The following is a 24,532-nucleotide window of genomic DNA, read 5'->3' as shown; positions in this document are numbered from 1 at the left end:
AGTGCAGCGGAGGTTTACCAGGATGTTGCCTGGTATGGTGGGTCTTAGCTACGAGGAGAGATTGGGCAAATTGGGGTTGTTCCCCCTGGAAAGACGGAGGATGAGGGGTGACCTAATAGAAGTGTATAAGGTTATGAAGGGTATAGATAGGGTGAACAGTGGGAAGCTTTTTCCCAGGTTGGAGGCGACGATCACAAGGGGTCACGGGCTCAAGGTGAGAGGGACGAGGTATAACTCAGATGTCAGAGGGACTTTTTTTATGCAGAGGGTGGTGGGGGCTTGGAATGCACTGCCAAGTAGGGTAGTGGAAGCAGACACGCTAGGGTTGTTTAAGACTTACCTGGATAGTCACATAAGCAGACTGGAAAGGGAGGGATACAAAAGAACATTCTATTTGAACATTCTATTCAAGAGCCTCGGAACGTTCCTGGGAATTAATAGATTCCTATCAGTCATCCAACAAATTTCTATTGGGGATTTTCCATTACTGTCTGTATAGCCTGTTGTATGTCTATTGATGTTTATTGATGTCTCCTTTTACATCCACAGGCGATTCGGTCTGCCTTGTTGGCCAACAAGGTGCATACACATGGTGGATCATGCGAGGGTTGCTCTAGGATGTTGCTTCGAGAGTTGCCTAGTGCTTCACGTCCGTTAGTGTATGCTTAATCGGGACCAATTGACGGGCAACATGACAGCTCAGTGAGTATCACTGTCTGCTGTACAGAGACCTGGGTCGTATCTCCAGCTTGGATCAATGTCTGTGGGAGTTTGCACATTCTCCCCATGCTTGCGTGGGTTTTCTCCGGATGCTCTGGTTTCCTCCCACATCCCAAAAACGTGCTTTTTAGGCTGATTGGCGTCAATAAATTGTCCCTGAATTGGATCTCCCTTAATCCGGCGTACATATAATTCCCTAAATTTTCACCCCCTTTATTGTGGAGTTCCACTAGATAGACAAAAACATCGACGAGCGACGAAAGACTTGAATAAGGCACTCACTGTGTGTTAAAATGGGCCGCATGGGCTTATGGGGCCAAAGGGCCTGTTTCCTGTGCTGTGCTGTTCTTTGTTGTTCTTTTCCACACTCAGAAGGTAGCTGGAATTAGAAACGCTTGGGACATTTACATGCTGTAATTTTCAGTGCAATGGACCAAGGGGTAGGATTAGATTGAAAAGAGACACGATGGGCTGAACATCTCTCTCAGTACCATAAATTCTTCTATGTTTTTAAATGATTACAGACTCAGCAATGATTTCAACAGTGGAAATTTGTGAAAAATAGGAGGCATCATTTCAGGCTGAAATCTATACTTACAGCATTAGTTTCTCTTCAGGGGAAATCCTGAATACCGTTAAGCATCAACAATGTTTCCTGCAATGGCATAAAACTACAACAGTAAGCTCACAACTGTTTTCAGCAAAGGTAACAATGAAGCAAAGCAACATTGCTAGGAAATATGAAGTTGTGTAATTAATAATATAATCCCTTCATTTCCTCTTTCTAGTAGTCCAGAAATTGCTGGAGTGGTGCATCTCATGGCGAGTGTTGTGAACTGGATTTCTCCTCCCCTTGAAATTATAGCTTTGTTAGAAATGTGAATTGATAATGGCATAGTGAGGACAATGGAGTACACTGGATCCATTGTTCCATCTCCTTAACTGCTGAAATCAAAGTGTCGAGAAAGAAACATAAGGAGTCGCAGAGAAGGAAACGGTGATGATATGTGCCTGCATGCGTTACAATGTAAAAGGTACTCAGCAGAGCAAGAGTTAATATGAGACCAGAGTGTGATACCACACGCAGTGTGATGTATGTAGTCATATGGTCAAAGAACAGTCTATAAGCAGGTAGCCAGAATGGTGATAGCAACTCCAGGCAAAACTATACTTGGAACTGAAAATAATTAAAGCCGACCAATAAAGGTGTCTATGTTTAGACACGCAAGTCTCAAGATCATCAATGAGCTAACACCAAAGTAACATAAAGAACCCATACTACCTAAACAATATGACAGAAACATTGTGAATTTGTGTCAAATTAGATTCAGAATGACAATTAGAGAGCAAAGGAAATATTAGATTAAAAGAGGCAGGAACAGGACAGAAAAGAAAAATATTTAAAAAATTTAAAAAGCAAAATTTCAAAATTAATTTAACAACTATTTGTTACTTACTGGAGTGAAGTTCCAGTTTCAGTAGTTCCCTTTTGGATCTCTGGGTTTGAGTAGCATTGAAGGAGCTGAAGTCATATCATTATTACAGTCCTTACAATGTTAAACAGTACACTAAATATCTGAGGCAGGAATTGTTTGTGTGAAGCTGATATATTGCAATGTTTTGCTGCTAAGGTCATAGAGGCAGCAATCAGATAGCTTCTGAATGCAGAACACTGACATAGCTGCCAAAACACGGAAGACATCCAGATTATGGCAAAACAATTCTGAGAGCTGCCAAAACACTTAGGGATTTGTAGCGGATGAGACTCGAAACATACAAAGGTCCATTGGCCTCGGAATGATTTTCCGGTTTTGGGGCAAATGTGGTTGGAAAATCCCACCCACTTACTCTCCAAAACCAAGCTAACTTTTCAGCCACAGGCAGGCACATGATATGAAATGCCAGGCTTGACCATTGAAGCTCAAGGTTGAGAACTTCTCATACTTTGATAGTGTGCTGTCCAGGGATGTCACTCTAGGTGAAGATATCAGTGCATGCATCCAGAACGCAAGGTCTGCATATGACCACTCCATGATCATATCTGGAAGCAGCATGGAACTAAGCTGAAGATTAAAATCAAACCCGATCAGACCACTGGCGCAGATTCCTGGGTGTGCGACAGGAGCCACATCAAAGTTCTAGAACATTTCCACCAAAGACATTCGAGGACCATCATGAGAATTTAAAGGCCAGACAAAATCACAAACAATGAGTCCTTCATCATGCTGGGCTCAACGGCATGAAGATCACCATCCAGAAAATTCAACATAGACGAGTAAGCCATATCTTCCACATGGATGGCTGCCGGATCCCCCAAGGTGAAGAGCTGTCTTTGTGAAAATGACATCAAGATGCTCAGTACAAATGATACAAGGCACCCTAAAAAGAACCTTCTGCATTGTAAACTTTGTCTCCTGGAAAAACACTGCAGTCTATTAGCCTATGTGAAGGAAGCACTGAAAGTTGGTTCAGTATGCTTCAAGGACCATCTCTGTCAAATTCACAATATCAACCATTCCCAGAGAAATACAAGAGGTGGCTCAGTTGAAGAAATACCCCAACACCAACAATGACAACATGAACTACAGGTTTAGTGACTACCCGTGCAAAGCTTGCATTGGATTCTTTAATCATGAGAAAACTCACAGAGGACAATGAAGTCACTTACAGCTTGGATATACTAACCTAGTGAGCAGTCTAACACCAACCAGTACCAATGAAATCATGCACCAGTTCATGGTGAACTGTGACTCACTGATCATTTTGAACTTGCAATGAGTTGCTGTTCTTTCTGGAAAACATTAATGGCATGTATATTAAATACACCATTATTTTTCCATCAATATATCAGTTAAGGGATGCCACACCATCACTGTTACTAATAGTTCAGATTTTGTGCTTGTATGATCGTGAATCTGTCAGGGCTCATCATCATTACAACTCTGAAACTATAACGTGGAAATCCATAAGTTGCTGTCAGTGATTTCCCACTGTTCCCCAGGTTGCACTGTTGAACTCTTCGTGGATAGAAATCTGAATTGATGTGAATATCCATTCTTATCCTATTATTCTCACTTTAAAAATCCTTGAAAAAAAATCATCTTGTTGACTGAGGTCTAATGAGGCTTTTAGCAGCAGATTAAGTTCATAATCTCACTGACTCTGAAAAACTCATTTCACGTTTGTAGAAATGTAGAATGCCATGAGAATCATAGAATGGTTACAACACAGAAGGAGGCCAACTGTGCCAACTCTATGGAAGAGCAAGTCACCCACTGCCACTCCCCAGCCTTTTTTCCCTTTGTTCTGGAAATTTTTGCTTTTCAGATAATGATCCAATTCTTTTTTGAAAGTCATGATTGAACTCATTATTTCAGAAAAATCCTCATTTTGCATTTTTTTTGCCAGTCATGGTCAATCTGTGTCCTCTAGCCACCAAGGGGAATAGTTCCCCCCTCTACCTTGTTCAATGCCCTCTTCATTTTGATTACCTCCATCAAACCTCCTCTTATCCTGGCTTCTGCAATATACCTATGTAATAGAAGTATGATAATATATATACCTATACCTTAAAGTTATTTTAAGTTTCTACCTTAATCCCAGGCATATTTTCCAAGCTTTATTTTGCTGTCTGCAAAATTATTAAAATGTAATGTATTATCAGTTCTGGTCTACTTTGAACTTCCTTGTTTGAGCCTGAGACAATTCCTCTGTGTGACTGGCTCCTTAACAACTTGATGACATCTTTGTTACTGGACTCCAGAGATCCCCTTGAGCGGATACCAAAATCAAAGTATTGTCAGGAAAAATGATATCCATGCCACAGATACCATTGCATCTATGTAGGCAGCTTTCTTCCAAATCATCTAACCACAAAATCCACAATTTTATTTCCTACCCGTTTTCATTCAAGTAGTTGTTACGAAACATGCAGTTCTTACCTGTGAATGTAGTGGCAGATGAACATGCCCAGAAGAAGCTGGTTGGGAAGCTGCAAAGGTTCAGTGTCAATGCTGAAAAACGTCAGATAGAGCGGCAGTGCTAGAGACGGGATCTCCTGGAGAAACCAAGCAGCTTTCACATTTACTGGAAACCCGAACTTACTGCAAGCGTATCTGCCGTAGGGCAAATCAACGAACTGCAAGATCACAAAAGTACAAACTCCCATAAAGACCATGAGCCAGGACGATTGAAGTAGCAACTCGCTTTCATTATCCACACCCAAAACAAACCGAAACATAGACCTCGAGGACATAATGGAGAATTAATACCAGCAAAGTCTTCCTTTATTTACACGGAAGACAAGCTATCCATTATCAACCCAGAAATTTCGATATGAAATATACAAAAGACCAACTAAGGTCTAATTTCTTCAGCAAAACAGAGGAACCCGAATCTCGCTTTTCAAAGGGTGGAAGGAGAGTTTGTGATTGACTTTATCATCAGCCATTCAAAAACAGCTTTGTTTTGCGACATTCCGACAGCCTACCGTAAGATTGGGAAGCAGCGAATGACCGGGCAGTCAGAAGCAAAGGAGCCAATAATATCAGAGCAGCCTTCCCATTCCTGCATTGATGGAGTTGGTGATCTCACTGCAGCGAGCAGATTGAGTGCAATATGCATTACGTAAATGGTATACTGCAGGGTGTTAAAAATAAATGCTCAGTGTAATGAGCTCAGCACAACAATGATGAAATAACAAAATGGCAATACGGCTAACAACAGCTTGTATTTATATAGCGCCTTAACTAATAAAACACTCCGAAGCGTTCCACGGAAGTGTTGCAGAGTAAAATTGACTACAATGTAACAAGGAGGGACATTTGGGCAGATGGTCAAAAATTTAGTCAGAAAGATAGGATATAAGGAGTGTCTTAAAAGCTTAAAACAAGATAGATACGAGGGGTGAGATTTTACAGCCTTACTCCTCGTGAATCCATAAAATCCCACCCAAGGTCAATGGACTTTTTCATGGTCCACCCCATGCCCGTTCCCATTTTGGTGGCAAGTGGGATGGTAAAATTCTGGCTGAGAAGTTTACAGAAGAAATTCCAGATGTTAGGATTTTGCCAATTGAAGGCATGACCATCAATGGTGGAGTGATCAATATCAAGTTATCATAACTACAGGAATCCAGGTACCATGGGGGATTGTGGAGATTAATTAGATTACAGAACTAGGGAGGAGTGAGGGCTACGTAAACAAGGGTGACAGTTTTGAAATTAAGGCGTTGTTTAATTGGGGGACTACAAGAGTGTGCGGCTACAAGAGGTCAGAGGCGAGAAATCCTGCAGTGAGTAACTCATCTCTTGACTCCCCAAAGCTTATCCATCATCCACAAGACACAGGTCAGGGGTGTGATGGAATACCTCCCACTTGTTGGTGCAGCTCCAACATTCAAGAAGCTTGACACTATCCAGGACAAAGCAGCCTGCTGATAGACACTCTTGCACCACTCAAGCACTGTGGCAGCAGTGTGCATCACCTACAAGACGTACTGCAGGAACTTACTAAGGCTACTTAGACAGTACCCTAGAAACCCATGATAACTACTATTTAGAAAGAGAGCAGTACATTCTTGGGAACAACACCACCTGGAGGCTCACCTCCCAGCACTTATTTGAATTTGAACTCAACCACCATTCTTTCACTGTCACTGGGTCAAAGTCCAAGAACTCCTTTACTGTGGATGTACTTACACATATGGCATGCAATGGTTGGAGCGCAATTAGGAATGGGCAATAAATATTGGATTAGCCTACCGGGCCTGGCCTGAAGTTTACCAAAAGCTCTATGTAAATACATTGTCGTCATTTTTGCCTATGGTGAACTGGGATAGGGTGGTTGTCATAATTTTTTCACCCTGGCCACTCAAGAAATGTCCATAAAATTAAGTTCCAAAATATTTCCTTCTAATTTTGAAAAAATAAGGTTATGTTAATTTGCCAACAGCCGACAAATGCAAGAGGATCAAACTTCCAGGACTACTTCCCTCCAGAGTTGTTAGCCAAAAGCCAGATTCTAATCTCCCAGAAATGAAATGTCATCGTTTTGAAAGCGGCCACGTTTTACTTGATCCCAGCCCCTACTGCAGAGATTTCAATATATTAAAAATGAAAAGTAAATATTCTTTGCATCACATCGAGTGCAAAATGACTCATGGTAATGTGTCAGTGATTGCCAGCATACACATAAGAATAAAATGGTATACAATAGAACGAAATGATATATTTTGTAGGTTTGGACACTTGAGGAGGGCGTGTGTAACGGAAGGTGGCCACGCTATTTGCCGGCAGCCTCAGTGCAGCGCATGTTGAGGTAACGTTGACGGATGCGCAGTGAAGTAGCAGCGGTGACTGTATCTTTTATTTTGTTACATGTGGTTGCGGCGCGTGCTCTGCACAGGCGGCTGTGAGTGAGAGCCAGCGAGCCGAGGGGACTGAGTGAGCCGGGTGTCTGTCAGCATCCCCGCAGCCGGAGCCGCCCTCAGCTTTCGGTCCGCCCCTCTTGCACTCCAGCCCGGCGCTTCAGGCCTGCTCCACCCGCTGGCCACAATCACTTTTTCACGCTTCTTCTCCGTTCTCCGCACCATGGGGAGAAGAAAGAACAGACCCAGAAACCGAGACAGGAATGAAAACTCCGGCAACAAGTCTGTAGGTATTGGGCAGGGCTCGAGGGCTGGTCCCTTTAATGATATATTCCCTTTTTTAAAAAAGTGCCTGGAATCCTGCTTTTTCTTCCAGCGCATGTATTTCATAACCATTCTACGCGGTTTCCGACGGATTTGTTTGAACTTTTAAACTCATTCCCTGGCTGTCCCTGGGCTCCATTGGCCTTAAGTCTACTGGAGCCACTTCCTTGAACCAGCTGCAATCCATGTGGTTGTTAGAACTGCATTTGCTAGAAAGTTCCAGTTTTTTTTTGACTGTGGGACAGTAATATATTTCCAAATCGAGGTGGTGTGTGGCTTGAATGGACACTTGCAAGGAGTAATGTTAGCATGTGAGACCGAAAGAGAAAATGAAAATCTCAGCAGGTCTATCAGTACCTGTAAGGAGAGAAAAGAGCTAAGTTTCGAGTCCAGACAGAGGGTCATCCGGACCCGAAACGTGTCAACTCTTTTTCTCCTTACAGATGCTGCCAGACCTGCTGAGATTTTCCAGCGTTTTCTCTTCTGGTTTCAGATTCCAGCATCTGCAGTAATTTGCTTCTATCCAGTGTTCCCATGTGCTGGCTTGGCTCTACATCGGTTTGGGAGATGCTGTTCACAAAGCCTTGCTGAGCTACATTGCATCTTGTGGATGGTATGCATTGCTGTAACTGCATTGGACCTGGATGGTGTGCCAGTAAAGGGAACTACTTTGGCTTGCATGGAGTTGAGCTTCAGGGAGCTGTATTTGTCCAGGCAAGTAGAGAGTATGCCATTAAGCTGCTGACTTGTGCCTTGTGAAGAGGCTTTGGGTGACTGAGTCAGGAACTTGGCCACTTGTAAAACACCCTGCTCTGACTGGCACAATTGTTAACACTGCTGTCTCACAGCATCAGAGTCTGAGGTCCAATTCCAGCCTTGGGTCACTGTCTGTGTGGAGTTTGCACTTTCTTCCCATGTCTGTGGGTTTCCTCCGGGTGTTCTGATTTCCTCCCACAGTCCAAAGATTTTGGTTAGGTTCATTAGCCATGCTTAATTGACCCTAGTGTTGGGGGATAAGCAGGGTAAATGAGGGTTATGGGAATAGGGCTTGGTTGGGATTGTGGTCAGTACAGACTTGATGGGCCAAATGGCTTCCTCCTTTATTGTAGGAATTATATGATTCATTTTTGTCGTCATTGTATTTATATGGCTAGTCTAGTTAAGCGTCTGGTCAATGGTAACCCTCCAGGGTGTTGAGACTAGGATTCGTGCCTTCGAATGTTAAGAGGAAATAATTATGCTTTTTATTCTTTTGTGAGATCTGGGCATTGCTGACAGGACCAGCATTTATTACGTATCTCTAAGTGCTCTTGAGAAGGTGGTGGTGGTGAGCTGTAGTCTTGAACTGCTGCAGTACATGTGGTGTAGGTACACCCACACTGCTATTAGTTTGAATGTTATTCAGGTATTGGACATGGGCTGCTTTATTATCTGAAGAGTTGTGAAGGGGACTGAACACAGAATATCCTCACGTCTGACCTTTTGGATGAAGCAGCTAAAGATGGCTCGGCTGAGGACACTGCCCTGAGGAATTCATGCAGTGATAGTCTGGAGCATAGACGATTGGCCTTAAACAATTACCAACATCTTTGTTTGAGCTAAGTATGACTCCAGTCTAAATGTTCCCAAATTCCTGCAATTTTGCCTCAGTGCCTTAATGTCAAATGATTATTGTGCCACATCTCTGAAATTCAGCTCTTTTTCATATTTGGACCAAAGATGTAATCTGATTCCAAGTAGTTATTGGTTTGTCATATATTTGAGTCAACCTTAGATATTGGAAACCCTTGCCTCTTCCCCCTGAGCCTTTGTTCATCTCAGCAGTTCCCCATGAAGAAGTCATTTGGAAGGAGTACTGAGTCATTAGCAGTGGGAGGGTGATGGTTGTATCAGCAGGATATTTCCTTGTCTATGATGGCATGAGATCCACAGTCAATTTTGAGGACCCTTATGGTGATAACTGACTACTGTATCCACTGTGTCCTACCTCTGATAAATCTTTCCTGCCAGTGGGGCAGGATGTAACCAGGGATGGTGATGGAGGAATTTGGGATATTGCTGAAAGGTGAATATGGCTGCTGGGCCGTTGTTTGAATAGTCTGTGGATCCCGATTTGAATTTTGACATAACGCTACTGAGGGAGGACTTTGCAGAGTTAAATGGACTGGGTTTGCCTTAGTTGTGTCTGAACCCAGTGCCAAATTGATGTCGGGTGGTCTGTCAGTTTTATTATTTAGTGTTTTTTGTAGCAGTTTTGATGCAATGGAGTGGTTTTCTAGACCATTTTGGCAGGCAGACAGCTGCATTGCTGGATGTAGGCACAGACTGCACAAGGATGCAGATTTCATTCACTGAAGAGTATCAGTGAACTAGATGGGTTTTAAAAACAATCTGGTAGCAGCACAGTCACTATTACTGAAATTTATTCCAGATTTACTTTATGAATTAACAATTTAAATTCATCTGCTGCTGTGGTGCAATTTGAACTTGCGTCTGGACCATTATTAGTTCAGACCTGTGAAATACTAGTCCAGTAACATGAACCTCTGTGGCTAACTACTTAACTTCAACTGATCTTGCTTTTTTTAACCCCCAAAAGCTTCTTTTAAATTAAATCCATATTATTGATGCTGACTGAGCTTGGTGTTGCGCTTTAAGGAGTTATCCTGCAACGAAGCAACAATCCTTTCTGATTTTCTAGGACAAAGTGGCAAGAAGTCCAATAAGTACCTACACAACAGAATTGAAATGCCTAGAATAAAAACAGAAAATATCCAATTTTCAGCATGTGCTTATTTAACTTTGTATTGCTGGAGTGCCTGGATTTTATGGACCAAATTGCCAAGACTTGGAGGCTATAGTTGGACTGCCATTTTGTAAATCACTCATGTTCGTGTGCAAAGGGATGACGTGAAGAGAAAACCCTTCAAGATTTTTTTTTCACCTTTATAGTGTAAGGTACCATGCAGCACAATGGTTAGCACTGCCTCTCAGCGCCAGGGATCCAGTTTCGTTTCTAGCCTTGTGTCACTGGCTGTGTGGAGTTTGCATATGTTCCGGTTTCCTCCCACAGACCAGAGATGTGCAGGTTAGATGGATTGGCCATGCTAAATTGCCCCTTGGTGTCCCAAGATTAGGTTAGAGGTTTAGGTGGATAAACGTATGGGGATAGGGCAGGGGGTGGGCCTGAGTGGAATGCTCTTGGAGAATTGGTGCAGACTCTGGGCCAAATGGCCTCATTCTGTACTGTAGGGATTCTATGTAGATGAATTGGGTTAGACCATGCTGCAGTAAAAATTGGAGCACTTGTTTTAACAGTTGAAACAGTATTTTCTACTTTAACAAAGGGTCATCTAGATTCAAACGTAAGCTGTACTCTTGCTCCACAGATGTTGTCAGACCTGTTGAGTTTCTCCAGCATGTTTTATTTTTGTTTAAGATTCCAGCATCCACAGTAATTTACTTTTATGTACATTTCCTCCTTCATTTTCAGGGTTGGGGAGCTGGTTATCAGGAGATTATTAAAGAAAACAAACTCTATGAAGAATATTATAAAGAACAAAAGATTGTTCCTGAGGGGGAATGGGACCAGTTTATGGCAACCATGAGAGAGCCATTGCCAGCTACTATTCGGATAACTGGATATAAGAGGTAACTGCGTGAGAACTGGATTAGTGGCCTGAATTTTTTGTGGCAGACAAATGGAGAGATTAAGTTGTAAATCGCTCGACCACTTCCAGTGTATGCCAATAAAGAATTCATTGTGGCAATCAGGAATTTGCTGAGTTGTTGTTTTGAGTTGTCCTGTCTCTTTAACAGAGACTTGCTGAAAGACTCGATGTTCAAACTTATGAAGGGTACTTACCTGAAATACTGGAAAATTTTGAAACTTAATTAAGTTTTAAGTGCATTTATTATTGCCATAATTACTTCCAAATAATCTCTGGCACTAGAAATCTCCTTTAAAATGTGAACTGTCACTCCTTCCGATTTTACTTAGAGACTTAAAATCCAAGGGAGCACACTTAGAAGCATTTGCTTTCTGTCTCTTAACATCTCTCTCAAACCTACCTTCCGTTCCCACTTTATTTCACTTTCTGTGCATGATTTTCGCATTGATATAACTATTTTAACTTGTAGTTAACTGGTTGAGACTCCACGTGTCTGGATAAGCATTCTCCGATCTGATTACGAAACAGAAACTCTTGCTTGCCCTCTTCACACAAGTGAAGGTGCTGATTTCTTATTGCTGCAGTCATATTGCAAAATCCCCCACAATGTCAGAGCCAGTGTAAATGTAATGAATGGTGAGTATAGTTGTTCACCACTATAGTAAAATACCGATAAATGTATCAATGGTGAGGAAAACATGTTGAATTTTGTAGTAACCATGTTCTCCATATAACCCCAATAGGCCAATGAATGACATGTGAAACACGGTGCCAGTTGTAGCATAGACAAATGCAATGGCCAATTAATGCATGACAAGATCCCCCATTACTATGACTGTATAAACCCCACTCCAAGCAAAGTGCATTCCTTGTCTTAGATTAATGGTCCACTATTTTTGGCTAAGATTGTGTGGGATTTTATGACCTCGCTCCACCTGAGAAAGGAAAATTCTGTCAGAGGTCAACAGACCTTCCCGTTGTTCTCCCCTTGCCTGCTGTGATTCTGTGGTGGGTGGGCAGTAAAATTTCAGCCCAAGTGTCAGATCAAGTCCAAGATGGAGTTCAATGCCTTACCTTGTCAGCTTGGATCTTATTCCTCCCTCATATGGGACCATGAATTGGATTTGATTGAAATTAATATTTTTTTCAGCAAGCAAGGGATGGATTTGGTTTTGCTAGGTCCACTCTGAACATTGGCTTTGTAACTTTAAGAAAGGAGTAATTTTTTTTTTAAATTGCTTTATATGAAAATAGTATTGTTCATTGAAAATTGTGTGTTGTCACTGTCTTGTCAATTTGACAAATCTATGAAAGGTCAGCTTTGTAATAGTAAAATAAGAAGCCAAATGCATTTTACTTAATTTCCAGCTGTAGAAGTTGTACCACAATGCAGTACTTTTATATGCTGCACTGAGATAGTTAAAATAACTGAATTATGAATCAGTGGTAGCATTCTTGTTTCATTGGCAACTTACTTCTCTTGCACAAAAGCTAAACATTCATCAGATAACTTCCTTTGTTCAGAAATTTTGATTTTGTTTTTTTTCCTTTTGTTTTGTAAAGTCATGCAGAAGAGATTTTGTGTTGCCTAAAAACAAAATATTTCAAAGAACTGCAAGATTTGGAGGTGGATGGGCAAAAGATTGAGGCCCCACAGCGTTTGAGCTGGTAAGAAACGTGAACAAATTAATGATATTGAAGTTGTTCTCTTCAACAGTTGGATTAAAATGACAAATTTTCTTGCAGGTATCCAAGTGAATTAGCTTGGCATATTAACATTAGCAGAAAGATGCTGAGAAAGTCACCAGTCTTGGAGAAGTTCCACCAGTTCCTTGTTAGTGAGACTGAGTCTGTAAGTATTCAGGAATGTTTCACTTAAAATGTTATGTGGAAAGCTTTTGTATGTGGAAATGCAAGAGGGCCAAATTCAAAATTTACTCCGTAAAATGCTGGAAAAGACATTTTGTCAACGTTTTTGTCCTCGCTCATCTGGAAAATTGCAAGAATAATAATATCAGGGAAAACAACAATTTTATACTGTGAGAAGTGCATACTGATTAGTAGAGACATTGCCATGAAGAATGCACCATTTAATGTTGACTAATTAACTGCCAAGCATTGTTTGAAAATTTAAACCAGGCAACTTGATCCTGGTCAAGGCATTGTCCTGAGGAATGAACCTGCAGGTGACTATCACTTAATTAGTTTAGCTGAAATTTGGTTTGTACATGTTCTTTCTATATTCTAGTGTGGCACAATGGCACTGTTGCCTCACAGCGCTAGGGATCCAGGTTCGATTCCAGTCCTGGGTGGGTGGGTGACTGTCTGTCTGTGTAGAGTTTGCATGTTAGAATCATAGAATCCCTACAGTACCGAAAGAGGCCATTCTGCCCATCGAATCTGCACTGACCGCAATCCCACCCAGGCCCTACCCCAATATTCCCAATATTCCACATATTTTACCCACTAACCCACACATTTAAGGACATTAAGGGGCAATTTTATTAGCATGGCCAATCAACCTAACCTGCACGTCTTTGGACTGTGGGAGGAAACCGGAGCACTTGGAGGAAACCCACGCAGACGTAAGGAGAATGTGCAAACTCCACACAGACAGTGACCCAAGCCGGGAATTGAACCCAGGTCCCTGGAGCTGTGAAGCAGCAGTGCTAACTACTGTGCTACTGTGCCGCCCAAAGTAGGAAACTATGCATGGGGAATCAAATTTAGATTTGAAATTAAGTCACTTGCATCACGTATTCACTGTAACAAGGTCAAGGAAGCCTTTTTAACCTCCAACATGTGGTTCCCTGCAGCCATTTCACATTCTGTAACTTTTCAGTATTAACTGTGTATTGATCTTGTGTTAAAAGCCAGTCCTAAAGCTAAAGATTATTCAGTAATCAACCTTGCTTAATTTATTATTAGTGAATTGATGTAATAGATAATCCTATTGTAAAGGGGAGATTATATTTGAAAGAAATAACATTATCTCAATGTAAATGTTTGAATAAACTGCAGAGCCAGCAGAAACTGTTTGAAAACTTAAATTATTTTCTAATTTCGAGAAGTTACAAGACCTCATATTTCTGCCGAGATACAGCTCAGTGTTCAGTCTGGAGATGAGAAGAAAAGAAAGCTATTATTTGCTACAAGGATATGGGGCAAATGCAGGAAAAAGGGATGAGCGCTCCTCTAGTTATTGTTGGTGCAGACTCGATGGGCCAAAGACCCTTTTCTGCATTGTATAACTCTGTAACAAACTGTCTTTTTAAGAAGTGTAAAATCAGCAAAACACTGTGAATGCTGGAATCTGAAATGAGCAGAGGATGCTGGGGAAACTCAGCAGCATTGGCAGCAACGATTAGGAGGGAAAGAGTTAATGTTTTGAGCCCTCTGACTCTCTGCTTCCTCTCCTCATAGATTCTGCCCTGCTGAGTATTTGCAGCATCCTGTGTTCTCCTTTCTGAACGAGTTAATCTTGTATAAATGGTAAACATTTCTGTATGAATTAACCACCAGTCAGTTACAGGGGGTTGAATAAGTAGTGAACCTTAATTGAGTTACAATTGATGAATCAATACTAAATCAGTAGTTATAGTAAAAGACTGAGTTTTATTTGCTGTAAAAATGTAAAAACTTAATTGCTGTGTATGTAAAGAATGTGTAATGAAAATAAATGTATTGGCAAGAGAGATCTTCAAACTCTGATTAGTCTCAACATTTGAAACTGAATAAGGGATTGTATAGAATCAGATAAAGGGAGCGTATGGAACAGTTTTGACCAACTTATTATGTTCTATTACATTTTTAAATGTTCTGATACCTTAAATCAATATTTGACGATTTTAAGGATTGTTCTACACATGAGAATTTTCCACTTAAAACTGTGCTGTCCAAAAGATCTTTAACCTAACACAGCACAAGTTCAAATTTTCAACCTAATGTGTTGCAAATTATGTGGTTACCTTTCTCACTATTTGCTTTTTTTTAGTCCTTTTGAAGTAAAAAAGAGGGTTAGTGAAAATAATGCAGTAGATGTATCTATGGGCTTTCAAAGGCCATTTAATACACTACCTCTTAAGTGATAGAAAATGAAAGCAGTCTGCATTAGAGGGATGATGGTAACTTGGTGACAGAATAATGGAGAATGGATGTTAGTAGCGTTCCTCAGAGGTTGGTATTGGGTCTATTGCTTTTCTTCTATATATAAATAAATGGCCTGGACTGTGTATAGATGATACAAAACCTGGCAACACAATAGATAGGGAGCATGTTGATGTTGGCCTTTGGGACAAAGTAGACTAGTAAGATGGAAAGACACTTGGCAAATGCAATTTAATGTGTAAAATGTGAAGTAACACACTTGGGAGAAATAACATGGAGGGAGCCAGTTTAATCCAAATGGTACTACTTTAAGGATAGTGTGCAATATTGGAGGGACCTTGGAAGTGCATTACACAAACCTCTAAAGTTGGCAGGGCAGTTTGAGAAGGTGATTAATAGGGATGTTAAATGCAAAATTGTGTAAGGCTACCAACCTTTACAAACCACTCGTTATGCCTTTACTGGAGTGTTGTGTGCAAAACTGGTCATCACACTTCAGGAAAGAGGTCAAGGCACTGGAAAGGATACAGATTAGTTTACCAGAATCTCACTAAGAATAAGGGATTTGGTTATATTGAGAGATAGGAGAAGCTGGGATTATTCTCCTTTGATCAATCCTTTGTCGCCTCTAGACTTGCTTATTCCAGCGCATGCCTCCCTGGCCTCTCATGCTGTATCCTCTGTAAGCCTGGCGTCGTCAAAAACACTGCCTGTGTCCTTACCTGTGCAAGTCCTGTTTGCCCATCATTCCTCTGTCTCCTGACCTACATAGACTCCTAGTTAAACAATACCTTGATTTTTATCCTTATTTTCAAATCTCGAAGGCTTTGCCTCTGATGGTCTTCTGTCAACTTCTACTCAACCCTCTGAGAAATGTGTGCTCTTCTAATTCTGGTCCCTAGGACATCCCCAATTTTAGTTGGTCCACCGCTAGTAGATGTGCCTTCAGCTGCCAAGGTCCTAATTTGTGGAATTCCCTCCCTCAGTCCCTCTCTCTCTCTCTCTCTCTTCTGAAAAACTACCTCCGACCAAACTTTTGGTCAGCTGACTTAGCATTTTCTTATGTGGTTCAGTGTAAAATGTTGCTCATCAACACTCCTATGAACTAGCTTGAGGTCCACTATTACACTGAAAAGCAATACATACACCAAAGCTGTTCTGCTTAGTGGAGCATAGAAAGTTAAGAGGAGCCCCTGCAGACATGTTAAAAATGATGAAGGGTTGTGTTAGACAAAGTAGGGAAGTAAATGTTTCCTCTGGAAATGTGTCTGTAACCAACAGTTGTAGATTTAAATTGGCAAGAGGACTGGGGGATTTGGAGAAATTTCTTGATTGTTGAGACCCAGAGCACAGTACCGAAATGGTGGTGAATCAGATTCCATCGGAGCTTTTAAAAAGCAAAAGGGTAAGTAATTAAAAAAGATTAAAATGCAAAATTGAGGTGTGGGATTAAATTGGACAGCTCTGTCAGTGCTGGCACAGACATAGTTGGCTCACAGGCTACTTCTTATGCTGTAAGAGTTTATGAAGAGTATTAAACTGAAAAATAGCTGCATGGATTTATAATTAAAGGTGCCCCATTTCATACCCAAATTCACCCTAATAAACCCTTTATCATCAAGTCTCCCACTTGGTTGAGCCCATCTCCTGTAGTTGTAGTTGTTTGGGGCTGCAACATACTTCCATTTATGTAACTTTTGTCTTTTTTTCCCAGGGAAATATCAGTCGCCAGGAAGCTGTCAGTATGATTCCTCCTTTGCTGCTTGATATTAAGCCTCATCATAAGGTATCGTGCATTCCTATGTAAGGATATTAGTTCTGTGCAGAGTAATAGAAAAGCATTTGGCTTTCCCCTTGACAGTCAGTATTTCAAAATAAATCACCAAATTCAGCTGCATTTGAAAATTACTAGAGGGTGCAGTTATGTTACTATGTTGGATTATTGTAAAGTAGTTTTGGATCAACATCAGTGTAAATATGGCAGTATAATTCAGCACTGAGGGCCTGAGGTGTTTGACGTCTGCCAGGAGATTATGCTTTCTAGTTTGAGCATGCATGGAATGGCCCTGTAACCTAGCTTATTTTTTGTTTCAATGTGGATCAGTTTGCATTTTGAACTAATTACTATTACTATTCTGTGGAAATAGACACAACCTTCAACTGCAGCAAAGGGTTTTATTCTACTAAAGGTTTTTGAGGTCACTTGGAGAGGTCATATGTGGAGTAGCATTGAGGCGAGAGCAAACAGCTTCCTCTCCATGCAGGACACTAGATGTAAACGAATTGGCTTCTCACAACAATTCAGAAGCTTGCAGATTTACTTGTTCTGTGGTCCTAGTCTGTAAATTAGCTAATTGTTTTAGTTTCATTATTTGTGATGGTGGAATATGATCTCTCAATTTTTGGGTTGCAAATCATAAATTGTAGATCATGTGTTGGGGTTCCCATAATTAAAGGAGTGCAATTTCAGTGTTTACAAATGACGCAAAACTTGGCAACACGAATAGGGAACATGTGGGCTGTAGACTTTAGGAGGATATAGATGGGTAAGATAGGATGTCAATTGACAATTTAATGTGGTAGGTGTGAAGTGATGCAGTTGGGAAATATAACATGGAGCGACAGTTAATCTAAATGATACTACATTAAGGATAGAGTTATGCAAAATCCAAGACACAAGTGTATTTTCGCAAAACAGAGGGAAAAAAAGTCAATGAAAGTTTGTATTGTCTGAAATTTCTGATCATAATCAATCACCTCGAAAACCCCACCAGCTGTAAGTGTGAGAGACGTGCTGGAATAACCTCCCCTAGAATGGACTTTGGTGTTCTATAAAGTTGGGAGTAATTGAAGTGAAACGCATTTGGCATGAAAGAGCAAACCAAACTTTTTGGAAGAAGTAAAGGAGATGTGCAAAATTCATTGGCGGTCATATAAAATAATCAAAAGAATGTGGAAAACTTGACATAAGAGCTGTGAAAAGTAAGAGGTGGTAACTGTTGTGTAGATGTAGAGATTTATGAAATTTGTTTTTCCAATTTGTCAACACAATTCTAATTATTCATGTAAAGATGTGGAGACCAGGGTGTAGTAACTTAGCCATTCTCTTAGGAAGGAAATTATTCAAAGCTATTGATTTATGGTTTTCATGAAAAACCAGGGAAACCTGCAGAATTCCACCTAAAAAATTCATTGCCATAAAGCAACATTTGACTTGAATCAGTGGCTTTAAATTAGGTAGAAATAGGTCTTTTTCCAAGTGGTAGGCAGTGAATAGTGGGGTACTGCAGGGATCAGTGCTAGGAACCCAGCTATTCATAATGTATATTAACGATTTAGATGACGAAACTAAATACAATACTTCCAAATTTGGCGATGACGGCTGAGTGGCAGGGTGGGCTGTGGGAAGATTGCAGAGATGCTTCAGTATGATTTGGACAAGTTGAGTGTGTGGACAGATGCACAGCGTTTTCAGTGTAATGTGGATAAATGAGGTTATCCACTTTGGGAGCAAAAGTGAGAAGACAAATTATATCTGAATGGCTCTGGCTCTAGATTGGGAGAGGGGAATGTACAATGAGACCAGGGTGTCCTTATACATCAGTCAAAGAAAGTAATATGCAGGTACAAGTGATGAAGAAGACAGATGGTATGTTGGCTTTTGTAGCGAGAGGATTAGAGTACAGGCACAGCAATGTCTTGCTGTAGTTCACACAGTAAGAAGTCTCACGACACCGGGTTAAAGTCCAACAGGTTTATTTGGTAGCAAACGCCACTCGTTTTCGGGGCTCTGTCCCATCATCAAGTGAATGGGGAGTTCTGATCACAAACAGGGCATATAAAGACATACACGGTCAGTATTCCCCACTCCCTGACGAAGGGGCAGAGCCCTGAAAGCTAGTGGAGTTTGCTACCGAATAAATCTGTTGGACATTAACCTGGCGTTGTAAGACTTCTTACCGTGTTAACCCAGTCCAACACCAGCATCTCCACATCATTGCTGTAGTTTATACAGGGCCTTGGTAAAAACACATTTTGAATATTGTGTGAAGTTTTGATCTCCTTATCTGAGGAAGGTTGTCCTTGTTAAAGAGGGAGTGCAGTGAAGGTTTACCAGGTTGATTTCTGGGATGGTGGGATTGACGTAGGAGGAGAAATTGAGTCTGTTAAGATCATACTTGTTAGTTTAGGAGAATGAGGTGGGAATCTTGTAGAAATCTATAAAATTCTAACGAGACTATACAGGGTAGATGCAGGAAGGATACTGATAGTCCTGGATTTCCCCACCAGGGGCCACAGTCTAAGGGTATAGGATAAACCATTTAGGACACATGAGAAATCGCATCACTCAGAGTGGTGAGCCTATGGAATTCTCTAATACAGAATACAATTGAGGCCAAAACGTTGTAGCTGGAATCCTCCAACATCACCTGGAGCTGGAATTCTCTGGATCTGTTGTTGGGCATAGGGATTTGGTTGAGCACCAAATTCTCTATTCTCACTGGCAGCAGTAGCAACAGCGTGCAAGACGAAAGGAGGAGTTGGATGTAGCTCTTGGGGCTAAAGGGATCAAAGGATATGAGGGGAAAGCAGGAGCAGATTACTGCGTTGGATGTTCAGCCAGGATCATAATGAATGGAGGAGCAGGCTTGAAGGGCTGAATAGCCTTGTCCTGCTCCTATTTTCTGTGTTTCTATGCATCTGAATAAAATACAAATTATAACCTGGGAATGTGTGGTTTCTGACCCGAACCATACTGAGCCCTGGCATTCTTTTTCAAAATAAATCTGTTCTGAGATCATCTTGACATGATTCTTGAAGGCTAAGGTCAATTTTCAAAATGCATGGATCCTCTTCCATGTAAAGAAATTGGAATGTTGTCAACGAATGTTGTTATTCATCAATGATTTTCCTCTTAAAATGTTAATTGTTGGATTTTATTGTTGTGTGGTATTATTTTCATAGTTGAATTGTGTTCTAACTTGAGTGAATATATCAGTGTGCAAAATTTTTGTTCCTTGTTAGATTCTTGATATGTGTGCAGCACCAGGTTCAAAGACTGCTCAGCTGATTGAAATGCTGCATTCTGACATGAATGTTGCTTTTCCAGGTAATTATCCTAATGGGAGGGCATTCAAATTTTTCAGTGTGGAAGACTTCCCTTTAGTACTCCAGTTTTTTTTAAAATAGAGCTTTTGAGGGCTACAACAGTATAAAAATTTCCAATTTCAATTCAATGACCTGCCAAATTAAAAGTGAGATGTTTGTCTATCCTAATTTAACATGAATGTCAAGTTTTTTTTAAAATGGATCTTTCTATTGTGGATTTGATTAGCAATTTGTCTAATGATTATGCAGTTCACATACAGTGTGGATTGATTTCCTTTTATAAATGTTCCTCTGAAATTGACATCCTAAAACTTTGAAATAGAAAAAATCTTGAATTATAGAGCAGGAGGACAAAAAAGGCAAATAAATGAAAAATACTATATACTGTATTCCAGGGTTAATGCTTCAGACCATAAACAGGACAAAATTTATTCTACGATTTTATTTTTTCTAATTTGTGCACTTAAAATGTTGCTACTGGTGCCACTGCAGACAACTGGAGACATTAACCTTAATTGAATTGTATTTCTGATTTAGCTCTATTTAATTAGGATTATTAGAGCACTCTTCCCTTCTTTCCAGCAATATGATGCATGCTTTCAATCAGTATTGCTTCTTGTTTTTACAAGCAAGTGTAGAAAATAAATTTCTTTCGTGCAACAATAATTGCTGATGGTCTTAGCTTCCCTGAAGCATGTTCCAGCTTGATGGTGTAACTAAAACTGTTTATCTTTTACTTTCAACTTATTAATAATATCACAGCTTTTATTTACGCCCAGTGATAGAGAAGTAGATAGTTGAAAATGCACACATGGGGACAAACTGCAGGAACATATGCACACTATTTGCAATCATTTACTGATTGCAATGTCAAATTATATAAATACAAATTACATTAATACTTGAACCCATTTATTTGATGTCTGAATTATTTTTCTGAAATGTTCAGGGTCAATTTGGAGTGGTTGGAATAGCAAACAATTGGGCAGGACGCTTAATTTGCAATTTTGGCAAACTTGATTAATGGGCAATCCCTAAATCTGCAATTGATTGCTCCCACAGTTCATCTTCTAGGGGATCAACAAATTACAGTATAGGAGTTATGAAATGTAAAGTAAAGCCACTGTTGTTTGTTTTCTATTTGGCAGAATGGGATAGATTATAAATCCATTTTATGATGGACAAGAAGGTGAAGCTACTTTCCTTCTGACCACTCGCATAAGAGATGTTTGAAGGCTGTAATAATCAAGAGCCATAACCTGGGGGGAAAAAAAAGAGTGACAGTTCAACAATGTGATCTGTGTTCTTGGAATTTTTTAAACTCTTACCACATTTTTAGTTCTGAAATTTTGTACTAACATTTTGTTTTCTCTCTTTTGTAAGAGGGTTTTGTGATTGCTAATGACGTTGACAACAAGCGGTGTTACCTGTTGGTTCATCAATCAAAGCGCTTGCACAGTCCTTGTATAACGGTAGTGAATCATGATGCATCGAATATACCAAGATTAGAGATGGTGGACACTGAGGGCCAAAGGAACATTCTCTTCTATGATAGGATTTTGTGCGATGTACCATGCAGGTACAGTAGGTTTTCTGCCTGGTGTGAATGCTAAGAGAATGTATTACTGTTTTTTAGCTTTAAGAGATTGCTTCGTTGTGACTAAATATGCAACATCTGATTGCATGTCATTCACAAATGCAAATTTCCACACTGATTCATGGTAATTTGATACTTACCCTCTTAGAAAACCTCCTTCAACATATGGCACTTTATGCTTGTTATTAAGAGGAAGAAATGAATTCTGAGCAGTTTGCCCTTTTTATTATGTTTCATGATTGAACACGAATATTATGAATTGATGGTGAAGGTTAAGTAGTGAAGTTCAGAATTTCTGAGAATTTATAGTATGTTAATGAGATTGAAGTTATAGTTTTGAAGAATAATTAGCTGCTGTAGAGGTTTTGACGGTGTACCTCAATGGCTTGTTTTTGTGTAATGTCAATACAGTATTAAAAGAAAGCTTTTATTAATCTATGTCCCATTCAAACAGGCATTTTGTAGGAAAGGTTTAATTTCAGTTTCTTTTGATGTGTATGAATGAAGTTTCTATATAAATGTTTCTCTATGGTGTTCACTAGTATAGCTGCTACGTTGTGTAAAGTGAAGCCAGGTTTTCTCCCTTGCTATGGAGAAGAGTTTGTGACTTCTGCTTGGCATTCCTCTGCTATGTTCCAATGAATGGTGGATTTCTCTATTCTGAACTTGTGTCTTGTCATTCCAGTAGCCCATTAATCATCCAAAAGGCTGTCCTATTGTATTCCTTTAACCTGGAGTGATTTTAGGGAAAGCCATTTAAGCAGTTCTAACCATTGAAGAATAAAAGTTTGCCATTTGGCTGCTTGAAATACTGAATTTGGTATTCCAGGTACTCCCCATTAAGCACACAATAATGGCTCTGTTCAGGAGGGTAGAGGTGCCTCTACCATGGATTTTGTTATGCAGTTTGCTATCAAACACTATTTTTGTTGCGCTGAACATCTTCTGTGAGGTTTTGTTCCCCATTGTGCTACACCCCAGTCCATTGATCTTCTCAAAATTAAAAAACCATCAGCTTGTTTTGTAGGAATAATAACATGCAGGATCAGATTTGAATTTGGACTGTTTGTATATAAGTCTGTCTGTCACCTTCTCTTTCAGAGTTTTGAGAATGTGTTTCTTTATGATTACAGTGGCGATGCAACCTTAAGAAAGAATATTGATGTGTGGAAAAAGTGGACAACCAGCAACAGCCTGCAGCTGCATGGGTAAAATCATTAATAATCCTTGAGGTTAAAAGAATTGGCCTATTTGATCAGTCCAATCCATTTTTTTATAGTGGCAAACAAGAACTGACTGTAATGGATTTCTGAGTCTAAGCAACTGTAGAGTCTGGTTAGAAAACCAACATAAGTACAGAAGGGGCAGGTTGTATCTGTCCATTAAATTGGACATTTTGAGGAACTGGGTGATGCAGTGAAGATTATCAGGATTTTAGGAAGGCATTTTGCTATGTGTCAAGTAATAGACAAATTCTCCAGCTATTCATCTGGCGGATAGATTGTCATTTATAGACTGAGCAGGAGTGTGGTATGTGGAATGTTTTTCGGAGTAGAAACCAGTAATGTGTGGAGTTTCATGAGTCAGTATTGGGGTCACAGTTAATTTTTCTAAATAAGTTAGAAATGCAATATTATACAAGTATACTCACCCGTCCAACAAAACTAGCCACTTGATAAACATATTACCTGTATCAAGTTAAATGATTGATGTAAAGAGCAATGGTTCTCTATCAGTATGTGCTGATCTATAGTGGGCGGTATAGGCTCCCATTAAAAATAGCTAGTTACCTTTTAAATGCAATATATGAATAAACAATATATAGTTTTCAGTGTCAAGCTAACTTTCCTATACTCACCAGTTAAGAAAAATTAGAAGAATTTGTAATCTCTGAGCGGAAGATTTAATTCTCTACCCAAACCATATAAAACTGATTCAGACTTTAAAAATGCGAGCAGCTTTTCTTTGCTGCCTGCTAAAACCATTTACTTCTGTGTCCCTTATCTTGTGTCTGTGTGTAGGTAAGGTTTTTTTAAATATGTAATTAATCTATAATGGATATGAACATTGAAGACAAAATAATTTGTAGCACTTCCGTTTTTTAATCCTTTCTCGGGTGGGAGCATTTTTGGCAGGGCCAACACTTGTTGCTCATGCCCTTGAGAAGGTAGTGGTGAACTGCTACTTTGAATTGCTGCACCTATCTGGAGTAAATGCACCCTATGGTTTTTATGTAAGGAAAGAAATACTGGCATTGGAGGCAGTCCAGGGAAAGCTCACTAGGTTAATCCCTGGTATGGAGAAATTTTTCTTATGAGAAGTTGAGTAGGTCAGGCCTGTAGTCATTGGCGTTTAGAAGAATGAAAGGTGATCTTACTGCGACGTGAAGGATTCTGAAAGGGCTTGACAGGTTAGGTGCTGAGAGTTAGAAAGTTTAGGACCAGAAGGCATAATCTCAGAGAAAGGAGTCGTCACCCGTTTGAGACAGGTGAGGAGAAATTTCTTCTTTATTGCAACTTCTTTATTGCTGAGTGCTGTAGAGATTGGGTCGTTAAGTGTGTTCAAGACTGAGATGGACAGATTTTAATTAATATGGAAATTGAGGATTATGGGGATAAGGCGGAAAAGTGGAGTTGA

The 24,532-nt window shown here is 40.1% G+C and overlaps 2 protein-coding genes across 3 annotated transcripts in view; one reads left to right on the top strand and one right to left on the bottom strand.

The window, feature by feature from the left end:
- The window catches only part of srd5a1 (steroid-5-alpha-reductase, alpha polypeptide 1 (3-oxo-5 alpha-steroid delta 4-dehydrogenase alpha 1)), a 32,723-nt gene extending 27,535 nt beyond the window's left edge, over positions 1-5,188 (bottom strand). Inside the window, exon 1 of one of the 2 annotated variants that reach the window (XM_080205259.1) lies at positions 4,662-5,188. In XM_080205259.1, coding sequence (XP_080061385.1) covers positions 4,662-4,975 — 314 coding nt within the window. In that variant the 5' untranslated portion in view covers positions 4,976-5,188. The remainder of the gene's footprint in view (positions 1-4,661) is intronic. The other variant, XM_080205267.1, reaches the window with a different exon arrangement.
- A 1,843-nt stretch (positions 5,189-7,031) lies between these two features.
- The window catches only part of nsun2 (NOP2/Sun RNA methyltransferase 2), a 38,837-nt gene continuing 21,336 nt past the window's right edge, over positions 7,032-24,532 (top strand). The window contains exons 1-8 of the mRNA XM_080205249.1: positions 7,032-7,373; positions 10,905-11,062; positions 12,646-12,750; positions 12,829-12,934; positions 16,904-16,975; positions 20,215-20,299; positions 21,682-21,877; positions 23,029-23,103. Coding sequence (XP_080061375.1) covers positions 7,311-7,373; positions 10,905-11,062; positions 12,646-12,750; positions 12,829-12,934; positions 16,904-16,975; positions 20,215-20,299; positions 21,682-21,877; positions 23,029-23,103 — 860 coding nt within the window. The 5' untranslated portion in view covers positions 7,032-7,310. The remainder of the gene's footprint in view (positions 7,374-10,904; positions 11,063-12,645; positions 12,751-12,828; positions 12,935-16,903; positions 16,976-20,214; positions 20,300-21,681; positions 21,878-23,028; positions 23,104-24,532) is intronic.

Source organism: Carcharhinus amblyrhynchos, chromosome 2 (genome assembly GCF_965287045.1).
Source record: "Carcharhinus amblyrhynchos chromosome 2, sCarAmb.v2.hapA, whole genome shotgun sequence".
NCBI lineage: Eukaryota > Metazoa > Chordata > Chondrichthyes > Carcharhiniformes > Carcharhinidae > Carcharhinus > Carcharhinus amblyrhynchos.
Note: the sequence above shows the minus strand (reverse complement) of the source record. Positions and strands in the feature narration are given on the sequence as shown.